This window comes from Drosophila mojavensis, unplaced genomic scaffold (genome assembly GCF_018153725.1).
Source record: "Drosophila mojavensis isolate 15081-1352.22 unplaced genomic scaffold, ASM1815372v1 contig_16, whole genome shotgun sequence".
Taxonomy (NCBI): Eukaryota; Metazoa; Arthropoda; class Insecta; order Diptera; family Drosophilidae; genus Drosophila; species Drosophila mojavensis.
The window spans coordinates 67,068-79,168 of NW_025318693.1; the positions used below are offsets into that span (position 1 = coordinate 67,068).

Consider the following 12,101-nt stretch of genomic DNA (forward strand, 5'->3'; position numbering starts at 1 on the left):
TATGTGTATGTGTGTGTGTGTGTGTGCTGTGTGTGAGTGTGAGTGTTGATTACTGGCTGACTAGGCTCTATAGGAAATTAATTAGTGCAAACATATCTAGCAGCGGCGCCCTTTCGATTCAGCCTGACTAATGATGATCGATAATTCAGCAGAGTCCCAACGCCCAATGGACTCTGAATTGTACTATACCCTGTAGCTATGAGCGATGGATGGGCTGGTTTAAATACATTTGTGTAAATGTGCATTATAGAAAGTAAATAGTACCTTTCTCTGCGATTCTCATGACTTACAGGTTAAGAGCTCGTCTTTCTTTGTAACTTAATTCATTCTAGTTGCTTCGATTGCTTCTTTGCTATACTAATAATAGACTTTCCCTAATCCTCCCTCAACTACAAAACCATCTGCACATTGGATATTTGTTATATATATATATATACATACATATATTACCTTTCTCTGCAATTCTCATGACTTACAGATAAAAACAAACTCTCTTCCTCTATAGTTGCTCAGATTTACTTGTTCTAGAGAAATCCCTCAGTCCGCCTAGAGTATCTGCACTTTGGACACTTGTTTGTAGTTCATCGTTTTATTTACGGACGTCCCACATTATTAATAGCTCTGGCCAGCGTATGCCCTGTGCTTAAACCTTATGGTATATACAATAAATGTTTAACTCTGATTTTATGTGCGTTTATTTAGCAACAATTAGCAGCTTTAAGTGCAAGCTATTGATTTATGTGAATGGTACATGGGGTCTGCTAGTTAATGTTTGTAATTGTGCATGTGTGTGTGTGTTGTTTGCGCCCCATAAAGTATGCAATATTTCTATGAGTGTTTGTGCGCATAATTAATAATTTAATTGCTTCTGTTTATCTCTTAATTAAAAGGGATTTATTTGACCTGCAGCGCACTGTGAACCACAGCAATTTCAATAGCAACAACAACAAGAACAACAACAAACAGCTAGAGCTATAAGATTAGCGGGTCAAATCGCTGCACTTTATTTTTTATTACTTTGCTAATTAAGTTCATAATTAATCGCATTTAATGCGGTTTTTGTGGCTATCGCTGATGATGACGTTGTCGTTGCTGTTGTTGTTGTTGTTGTTGTTGTTGCTGTTGCTGATGCGCACCACAAAAACTGATTAGGACCCAGCTTAATTAGAATTGATTGCTCAAAAGATTTGCACACACCGAAATGCCAACAAATGGCAAAAATAATAATTGTGCAAGATTAAATATACTAATCGATTCGTTTTCCATTCTTCTTCTTCCGCTTCTTTACAGGTGAGTCCACACGTTTATTGCCAAATGACAACACAATTAGTAAGTAATAGAGAATAGAGAATTATATTACGTTGTGAAGCTGTCGGGCGCACGCCTTAAATTTGGATTCAGATTCAGCCTCGATGACTCGTTTCATTTTGGGAGCGAGCATATTTTGCGCTGGGCCGCATCTTTTCTGCCTATTTGGCAGAAACTTAATTAGCCGTCAAAACAATGGAGGCTACAAGCGCGAAACCAAAACTCCCCATCATACCACCACCCCCTCCCCCCTACACTCACCCATGCATCTACTCGCTTCGCCTAATTTTCATAATTGTTATTATAGAAATTCAGCAGCCATAAACAAAAGGTTAGTTACTTGCCTAATGACTTGAAGTGCTGCTGTCTTCTCCACAGTAAACCTGCCTCCTGCTAGCCTCCTGCCAGGCTGTTTGTTAGCTGGCTAGCCGCCTGCCTGACAGTGAGCAAAACTTTTACGGCTCGCATCGCCTGACTTGATAAACAAGCAAATGCGCTTATCACCGCTCCCAAGTTTCCTAGCAGCCCCCACCCTGCCCCTGTCCATCGTTTGATTTGCGTGGGGCGCGCGCTCGCTCATAACCGAGTAGCGTTCAATGCGAAAATGATAGCCGTCCGTTCCCGAGTTCACAACTTTTCAACTATTTGCCAAAGTCGATGGGGTGGCCGCCCATCTATCTAAGTGGGGCGTGGCCAAACAGCCCAGCACTAATTACAATGCCGTGGCGTTGATTTTTATGTGCTTGAAATTGAAATGGAGCACAGCACGGAACACTAAACGCTTTAAAAAGATGCCTTTAAGCGTTGCCACAGTCAAAAACTTTACGAGCCCTGTCGAAGAAGACCCTGTGCCTGCCCACCGCCAACCCATTAAACCCCTGTGCCGGACTCTACCACCGGCCGGCCTGTGGCAGGCGTCGGCCTACAAAGTTGCACGTTGAACTTTACAACTTTTGCGCCATTTGAGTTGGCAATGCTATTTCTATGCTGCCAACTGTTGTTTGTTTGTCTGTTGGCTGCCAACAAGTTTGAGCCATGTCCTCTGCTGACTTCAAGCGGACGCCTTTCCATTATTAATGTCACTGTTGTTATTGTTGTTGTCGATGCTGCTGCTGCTTCCTATGCTGCTGCTGCTTCCTCTGCTTCTGCTGCTGCTGCTGCTTCTATGTAGTTTAATTAATTAATTTGACAAAAGTTTTCAATTGAAGTTCAGCTGTGCAGGTCGCACAGCTTTAATGCCGCCACTACAAATCCCAAAGATGTCCAATCCACAAATCAGCCCTTGACAATTACATTTTCAAGCAACAAATACGCCAGATCATGAAGCCAATGATTCATTTATTTTTAATACCGGGCCTCCCTGTCTAGTTCTATATTATTTTCTTTAGGGTTATAAGCAAAACAAAAATCAGGTTAAAGCTGGCAAAAAAAAAAAAAGACAAAAAAACCGAATTCAGATCTCTGAATGCAGAAATATTGATAGAACACTTTAGCTTTATTTTTATATATTATCTCATTATATATTATAGTATATATTTTTTTATTATTTGATCAATTATTAAAATATATATTTTTTCTATAATGTAAGCGGCTTTTCTTGCTAGTTTCTAAAACAAATTCAGCAAATATTTTAATTGTCTCTACTTTTAATCTCGAGAGTCTTGACAAGTCATCATTGAACTCTTATCGATTAATGATAGACTTTCAACTTTCATCATCTCTATCGGTTATTCGTATGTAACTACCGTCACAATTATTGCCAGCTATCATTACTCTCGTTGGCTCTTAAACTCCACCTCTAGTCTCTATTTTCCTGCTACAATTTCATTTGAATATTTTGCTGAAAATATTGTATTCATCTTTATATAAAAATCTTAAACTCGAGCTAGACTTAACTCGTTTTTATTTATCGGCTATCCACAAAATTTCTTATAAATCTAATGCATTTATTTTAGTTACAATTCGATAAACAAAAGGCAAATTTTATTGGGATGTATTTCATTTGGAAATTTGTGGTTTTGTAGTTCTGTGAATATTTTATGTGAACATTTAATTAGCAGTCAGTTGTAATTGCAACTTGCAGCTTGTCTTGCACACAAACACACTCACACACGCATGACTGAACTGATAAATTTATAGATTTACGTCATTGATTTTAATGCTTGTCGATTAAATGTAACAAAATTTGTGGCTCTAGCTGATGGGAGCGCTTTGATTCTGATGAGAGCATTTAAATTTTCATTAGAGCCCATTAGCTGGCAGGCGAACGTGGCGCAGGATATTTGCCAGAGTCTATGCCTATCGAATGCAGCAGCAGGAGCAGCAGGAGGAGTAGCAGTAGCAGCAAAACCAGCAACAGCAAAAAGGCTTGCCCTCTGACCTCAAAATTGTTCATTCCACACTTCCGCTGCTTACGTTGCTTCCGCTGATTGTTGTTGTTGTTGTTGTTGTCGTTGTTGTTATTGTTGTTGCTGTTTGGCTGCCCGCGCATGAGTTGGCTATAATTAAAAATGCTATTACTGCTAACTTCATATAAATTTTTAATTAGCAATTTTTGCTATTTTCCTACTTTTGTTGCACACACACACACTGACACACCCCCAACAACAAAGGTAGCAGCCGCCTTATTGTTATGGTGCTGCTCCCACCCATTGTTGTTGCCGCTTTGGTGAACTTTTTAAATTAGCACTTTGTTAAACACTCTGATGAAAAAGGTAGCACACCACCACCAATACAGCTGCCACATCGCCCAGCGTCGTTGTGCCACAAAAATGTTGGCATAAATTGTTTTCTCTTTTTTTTCTGTTTTTTTTATTTTTTTTTTTTGTTTTTTTGTTTAAAGGATTTTGTCCGCCTTGGCGGTAACCCGTGACACGGCAGCTGCTCGCACGCATTAAGCACCGCAGAACCGCAGTGGCTGTCATAAATTTTTAGATCTGGCTGCCAGATAACTAGAAGCGCACGACTGCCAGCTACCCTGTAGCAAATGCATTTGATATGTTTTTCAATTAAAAATTGCCTCGAGTCTTTGATTGCACCTGTTGTAGGCTGAAGTCCTCCCTTAAGCCTATTTTTGCATACCCTGTGCTGCAGCAAGGTCTATTTGCATTATTAAATAATTCAAAATTGTGTTGCCTACTTATTTGCGCTAAGCGCGCAAGAAGTTGATTAGCATGGGCAAAGGTTTGTGTACTTTTTGTTGCCAGTGTAATTATTAGATTTTATGCATGGCTCCATAATGCCCCGACCATTGTTGTTGTTGCCTTCTGTTTTCGTTGTTATTTTGCTTAGCATAAAAAGGCGCAAATATTGACAATTATGGCCTATAATTTGACACCCATCGGAAGCAACAACAGCAACAACAACAACAGCAACGCGCCTGTCAGCGCCATAAAAATGACAGCCAAAGGGTTGACAATTAAAATTAAACCAACCACGCATCACACACGCACACACATAACTCTTGCTTGTGTGTGAGCATCGAGCGACGCTTTATGATTCAGCAGTTATGCCACACACACACACACATACAGACGCACGCACTTTTGTCATGCATTTTAATTAAAATTAACTTCATTTTTATGATGCTGATGTGTGTGGCATGTGTTGCTCGCTTTGTCTTTTGCTGTTGTTGTTGTTGTAGCTGTTGTTGCTGGTCGCGCTGGCTGCTTAGTTAGTTGCCACAATTTATACAATTAAATAAAGATTTTATTATCATGCCGCTGGCTTTTAATGTCTTCAAGCTTGATGTGTGCTAGTCTAGTGTGTGTGTGTGTGTGTAAATATTTAAGCTGCAAGCATATCAAATTTACTGTTGTAGGTGTCGCGTCGGCATATTTTAAAAGCTTTTCGTTATACAGTGCCTGCGTTTACTCAACACACAAGGGCGAGCGAGAGGGGGCGGGTGCTGCATCCTGTCGCTTACTTTCTTCTATATAAATATATACATATACACATGTATATTTCTATATATATGTGCGTGTGTGTGGGTACGTACATGTGAGCTTGTATGCAAATTTATGTGACGTTGTGCCAAGCACGCGCTCACTCTGGCTTAAGGCTGGGCACCCAAAAGAAATTTCCTGGCTACGGCTTTTGTTTTCTAGCTGACGCTGCAGCAGCAGCAGCAGCAGGAGTAGCAGGAGCAGCAACCGTCGTCGTCCTTGTTGTTGCCCAAATATATGCAAAGCTGTGTTTAAAGTGTGGCAACCACATCACACGCCTAGCTCACAGGGAATGTGTGTGTGTGTATGTGTGTCTGTGTGTGTGGCTTGTTGGCAATTTAATGGGCGCGACCCGGCGTCGCGTCGTTTATGCATATTTAATAGTTGCTATTTTTGCTAAGTGCTTGAAATTGTCAGCGCATGAGCCCGCAAAAAGGCAGCCAAAAATGTTTGAAGAGCTGCAAATCCGGCGCAAAGCTGCCTTAAAGCCACATTAGATCAGCTCTGGATGTGCATTTGATTCGTTCTACTCTCGCTCTCTCTCTCTCTCTCTCTCTCTTTCGCTCTGCTTGGCTATAGCTGCTTCGCTTTGTCGCGCAAACTAATTACATTTTGCTCAATTGGCGCAAGTTGCTCGACCTTTTGCTGACACTCAAGCAAGCCAACTTATACAATTAGCAAAGAGAGAGAGCAACAGCAAAAGAGAGAGAGAGAGGGGGAGAGCGAGAGAGAGCGAAAGCAAAAGTTATACTGGCGGCACTTCAATGCATTTTGAAATTTGAAACGAACAAGTTTTGGCCGAAAACCCGCTCAATCTCCCCTTTGCCTAGCAGTCGCTAATGAATTGCTGTAACTGAGTTGGTCGCCCAGATTTATGCAACGAAAATTAAAAGGTAAATAGCAAAGCCACGACTGGCGACTGGCGACTGGCTTCAGCGCTGCCAAAGCAAGGATAATAGTTGTCAGCCTCAAATTGTGCCCGCCCTGCTTCGCTCTGCTCTGCTCTGCTCCTTGCAGAAAGTTTAATCAAGCGCTATTCTGTTTGCCACGCCGCCTCCTGCGCTGGTTGAATCAACTTTGCATCAATTTCAATATTCCCACTGTTTTCATTTAATTTCGCCAACTTAAAACTTAATTGTTTACTTCCTGCAACTGCTCCTGCTGCTGCCTCTGCTGCCTTTGCTGCTCTCTTGCAGTTGCTGGCTGCTGTCCTAGCAGACCTCCTGCTCTGCCTGCATAGCAAATGGTGTCGCTGGAATGTTGCTGCTTGGGCACTTGCATTCTTCCTTTTTCCTTTTTTTTTTTTTTTTTTGCATTTAAATTTGCAAAAATTAAAGTCTCTGCATCGGCAGGCAGGCGCGCAACAGGTGGCCGCGCAAACTCATTTAGGGTATTTATGTTGGGGCGGACTCGTGCACGCTTTTGTGGCCGGATGTCTGGCTCTTGTAATTTGCACAGCAGCAAAAGCAGCTATAGACAACGGCAGCAACAGCAGCAGCAGCAGCAGCAATGATAGTTGCCCAGTTATGAATAGCAATGGCAGCAGCAGAGCGAGAGGGAGAGAGGAAGAGTAAAAATAACAACAAGCACGATGATAAAAAATACAGCGACTCTACCAGCATCATCATTTAAAAGCGCATTAAAAACTTTTTAGATTAATTTCACTGCTGCTGCGTTTTATTTTTGCCTTGCTGCGCTATACAGCAGCAAGCGCTGCTGCTGTTGCAGTGACCTCCGCTTCCTGCTGATGTTGTCGTTGTTGATGTGGACGCAAAGCTGCTGCTGCTGCTGCTGTTGTTGCTACTGCTGTTGCTGCTGCTGCTGCTGCTGGTGTTGTTTTTGTTTAATGTCGCGTACTTTTATTCAAATTGCAGCAATTTAAAATCTCGCACATTAAATGCAACGAAAACTCATGCATATTGGAGCATAATTTTGTGCACCGCATAAAATATTCTACACCCTTTCTTTGCTTTGCCATCTCGGATTACTAATACGTTTTTCGTGTTCCATTGTTGGCTGGCAACAAGTTTTGGCATCAGCTCAAATACATGGACTAACATGTAAAGTGCTGTGCTTGTTGTGGCGCCTGGCAACAGCAGGAGAAGCAGGAGCAGGAGCCAGCATATTGCGCGAATTGGATGCCTTCCTGAATGGGAGCAGAAGGGCTGCCTGGCTGTCTGGCTGCCTGGCTGCCTGGCTGCTGCAATTGAATAGATTCCACCTTTTCAATACACATTTGCCAAATCATCAATATTTTTGTAAAACTTCATGCATGTTGCATAGAGGCGCCCGAGAGCAAAGACTGCTGCTGATGCTGCTGCCGTGCGTTATAAAAATATGCACACACACCCACTGCCAGTTGCTTATACAATCATTTTCAATAAATTTATCTACAATTTGTGTGTGGCGCATATGGGTTGATCAGACGCCATGTGGACGCACAGCTCAGAGCCCTTGGCCTGCCGTATCTCAGATTCAATAAACACACACACTCGCACACACGCACACACATTTTATTTAACCTTTTTTTTTCATTATTTCTGTCAGCAGGCAGTTTGGCATTCAGACTGCTTAGATTTGGCTTTAGCTCCAATTTCAACTGTCGAATGGTAAATCTTTTTTCAAATATGATTTTATTTAAGCCACACGTGAGTTGCTTTCAAGGACTTATCAATAGCTGGTGAAATCAGTGAAAGGGGATTTGCAAATACATAAATATTCAGGCAGTGCGATGGCAAATTGATTTCCATGGTAATATGCACAAATCTGTGGCGCTCTGACCCTTTTTTTTTTCCAACCACAAATTATACGCAATTAAGCAAATTTGTGTGAAGGGCCCCGAATGCAAAATCAAAGACTGCCCGCTGATTAACAACCGAAGACACAAAACCATAAAGCAAGCCGGCCGAACGGCCAATGGCAATGGCCAAAAAAACAAAACGAAAACGAAAAAAAAATCCTAAAAAAAAATAAAAGAAGAGAATAACAAACGACATGTAAATAAATAAACGAGCTGAAAACGCACACTCGGGGAGGCGAACGGAAAGACAACAAGGAAGCGAAACGAAATGAAACGGTAGAAACCGGAGACCAGGACAATGGGGACGCCGTCTGTGGCAAGTTCATTTAACTTGCGGCGCACTTCCGATTTACCGCAAATTTGAAAACCAACAAGCAACCAAAATTTTGCCCAAAGGGCAACACAGCACAACAAACGAACACGAACACGAATGCCATTGCCAACAAAATCCTACAAGTAAATAAAAGCACCGAGTACACGGACATAAAGGCTAACAGGAGCTGGCCAGGACTAGGACAGGACTGTGGGAGCGACAGACCTTCGTCAAGGGCTTGCCAAAACCAAACAAAAACAAAAGCAAATGCACAGAAAAAAAACAATTCGAAAAAAATTCAATTTGAGACCTTTTGCTATTTTTAACACTTTTAACTTTGATTTATGCAAAAATTTCCACTTCAAAAATGTCCACTTACATATATTTTTTTTTTTTTTTCGAAGCAGAGCATTAGTGAATTTTTTTCACTTGGGAGAATGTTTATATTGAACTGATTGCATATAACTATAAAATATTTTATTATATATCTTAATTTATCCAAATTTGATATCAGTTGTTCACGCCTCTCTAATTTTCATTGTAGTAAACTGCATGAGAGGGTATTTGGCTGTCGAGCTATTCTTCTAGTTTCGTCACAGCATTTTTTTTGCGTCCTGTTGATTTGTTGATTTCCAACAAATGTTTGCACGCTTTTCCAATAAAACTCCGTTGTCGCGAGACAGAGAGAGAATGAGTGAGAGAGAGGGAGGAAGTGAGAGGAGCAGAGGTTCGTTGATTGTCAATGTCACTCGCTATGTCTTCAATAAATCATTTCATCAGAGCTGGTTGTATTCCTGTTTCCTCTTATTTTGTTTTTTTCTGCTTTTATCCTTTTTGCTAGTTTCAGCTATTTCCTGCTGACCGATGGCAGCTGCAGTCATTCGTCATATTTTTGTTAACTGTTTTGTTGTTGTTGCTGTCATAGACGTGTCGGCAAAAGGTAAAACACTTTCGCTTTGTTTTCGCCTCTATCAATTTTTATCCATTTACCTTTGCCATATATCCTTACACACACACACACACACACATGCACGAAGAAATCATTAATCAGCCACTTTGGCTGACAGTTTGACTTTATTAACAGTCGATTAAATATCAATTGAAATTTCAGAAATTTAATATTTGCACTGCGGGGAATGGGCGAGATCGTCGTCTGTCCGACCTCTACGTAATGCATAATGCATGGGATTATAATTATGCATGGTGCGCTTCTTTTTAATTGCCAATATTATGAATATTGTAAAACACTTGCATGTTTGTCATTTTTATACTCATTCACGAAAGTGAATCAGTATATTGGTTTTGTGCAATGTCCGTCTTGCTGTCCGTCCGTCTGTCCGTCTGTCCGTCCGTCCGTCCGTCCGTCTGTCCGTCTGTCCGTCTGTCCGTATGAACGCAATCTATTTCGGCGCTATTGAAGCTAGAGACTTGAAATTTGGAACACATACTTATGTATATCTCCGATTTATAAAGTGTTAAAATTTTCCCGATCCGCCCACTAGGGGCGTGGCAAATCGGAAAATGCATTTTCCGATATACCAGAAATCATATTTGTTGAATAGCTAGAAAGCTGAAATTTGGTATGTAGGTCCGCGTTGACCACCCAAGATCACGAGCTATGGCGGATATATCTACGCCCATTGAGGGCGTGGCAAATCGGATAAAACTGTATCTCCTAAAGCTGTAAACCTAGAATGCTGAAATTTTGCACGTCAGCTAATGGTATGATTCTATAAAGTCTGAAGATAAATTACAAGTCTACGCCCATTGGGGGCGTGGCAAATCGGACCTGAAGATATAGTGATTTTTTAAATTCTCCTATATTTTGGACACTATTGATGGCAGAGACCTCAAATTTTGTATATATACTCGGACTGATCACCCAAGACCAAAAAGTTTTGTCGGATATATGTCCGCCCACAGGGGGCGTGGCAAACCGCAAAAGTTTATATCTCCTAAAGTATAATATCTAGAAGCTTCAAATTTAGATAGTTGAGTTACTGGTAGCCTCCTCTATCGATTCCCCAAAAATAAATTTTACGCCTTTTTAGGGGCGTGGCATATCGAAAAATACCCTGTAATTTTCACATTTTTTGAGGGTAAGCATTCAAACTTTGCAGTTAGGGTACCGTTATCTCTTTCTAAAAACTGACCAAAAATGAGGTGTCTACGCCTAGTTGGAGCGTGGCAAATCGGAAAAACCTGTATATTCTACAGTATTAAAGCGAAACTTAACTACTAAATTGTTGATGGGATGTGAATGAGTATTCCGCAGTCGGTAACGCCCGACTGCAACGTTCTTACTTGTTATTAATCGCTTCGTATCGCGTACGCTGTTTGATTTTCAATTTTCGTGCGCTTTATATTTGCATTGTTTTTTAGCCATTTTCGCCGGCAATTGGGCTCAGTTAATTTAGTGTCCAGAGCCAGATACATAATTTAATTGCGAAAATGCGCATTGCATACTTTTGGCTAGCAAGGACAGCAAATCCAAAAAAAAAAAAGAAAAATACACACAGGCATTAATAGACCGGAAACGCGGCGCAAGTCCAAGCGGAAATGAAGCAAAAACTGTGGCATGACATATGTGAGTGTGTGTGTGTGTGTGTGCGTTGGCAAGTGGCATGTGGCTGCTGATGCATTGCTTAATACGAAGCTGGCCCGCCCCAGGTTTTGACCGTTCGCCGTTCTGTTTGCTTATCTGTGCGCGAAAATGCATTTTTGCATACAACATAACCGCAACAGATGCGGTCGCTTCAATATAAATGCAGTTACAAATGATGCCGACAGACCAACAGTAGCTTTTGCCTCTCCCGCTCTGTGTGTATGTGTGTGTGTGTGTGTGTGTGTGTGTGTTTATGTCTGTCCGCGTGCATTGTGGTCATTACAACGAAATTCGTTTGCAATTTAAGCGGGCAACGTCGAGTCGTATGGCCATTGCGCACTTTTTATGGCCATATCGCACAGATATGGCCCCACGATAGCCATGTTGTTGCTTGTTGTTTTTATGCTTTGGTCATTTCCGTTTTTGTTGCGTTGCCCTCGCTGTTTTTGTCTGCACATTACGTTCGCTGTCATCGGCCTGTCCGCAATTGCTCATCACTGCAGCGGTTATGTGTATGTCTCTCTGTCTGTGTATATATATGTGTGTGTGTGTGTGTGTGTGTGTGTCTGTGTCTGCGTCTCCCTTTAACGTACACCATTGCCAACTGCAGATTTGTAATACCAAATTCGGCTGATCAGCTTAAGCTACCCATATTTGGCAAATGAAAGCGGAAGCTGCTTTTCAGCTTTGCGAGCGGCGGCAGACAAACACGAATCAGATTGTGTTTGAAGGGGCTAATGAAGAGCAAATGCAAATCGGCCAAAACCAACCAGCAAGTAGCCAGCCAACCAACCAGCCAACCAGTCAGTCAGGCAGTCAATCCATTCGCTGCTCTATGGCGCTCATTAATTCGCATAATCAAAGGCGCGCTATAGCAGTAGGCAAAGGCAGCATCAGCATCAACATATTTGTCACATGATTACCGTATCCAATCACACGCTGCATATGTTTGAACCTTGACATGGATTACATAACGTCGCGTCTAGCCTCAAAACTTTGGCCAGAGCAAAGCGCTCTGCCGACATATATCGCGCACGAAAAACATTTGCCAACAACATAAGCACCAGCAGCAGCAGCAGCAGCAGCAGCAGCAGCAGCATCGTTCACATTAGAGAGAACAAGTAAGAGTGT

General features: G+C 41.7%; 1 protein-coding gene across 8 annotated transcripts in view; it reads left to right on the forward strand.

Moving 5' to 3' along the window:
* Positions 1-12,101, forward strand: part of LOC6573893 (polypyrimidine tract-binding protein 1) — a 94,943-nt gene that overhangs the window by 31,823 nt on the left and 51,019 nt on the right. The window contains exon 3 of one of the 8 annotated variants that reach the window (XM_044007495.1): positions 1,291-1,329. The exons of the other annotated variants lie outside the window; for them this stretch is intronic. Coding sequence (XP_043863430.1) covers positions 1,291-1,329 — 39 coding nt within the window. The remainder of the gene's footprint in view (positions 1-1,290; positions 1,330-12,101) is intronic. 8 annotated transcript variants of the gene reach the window in all.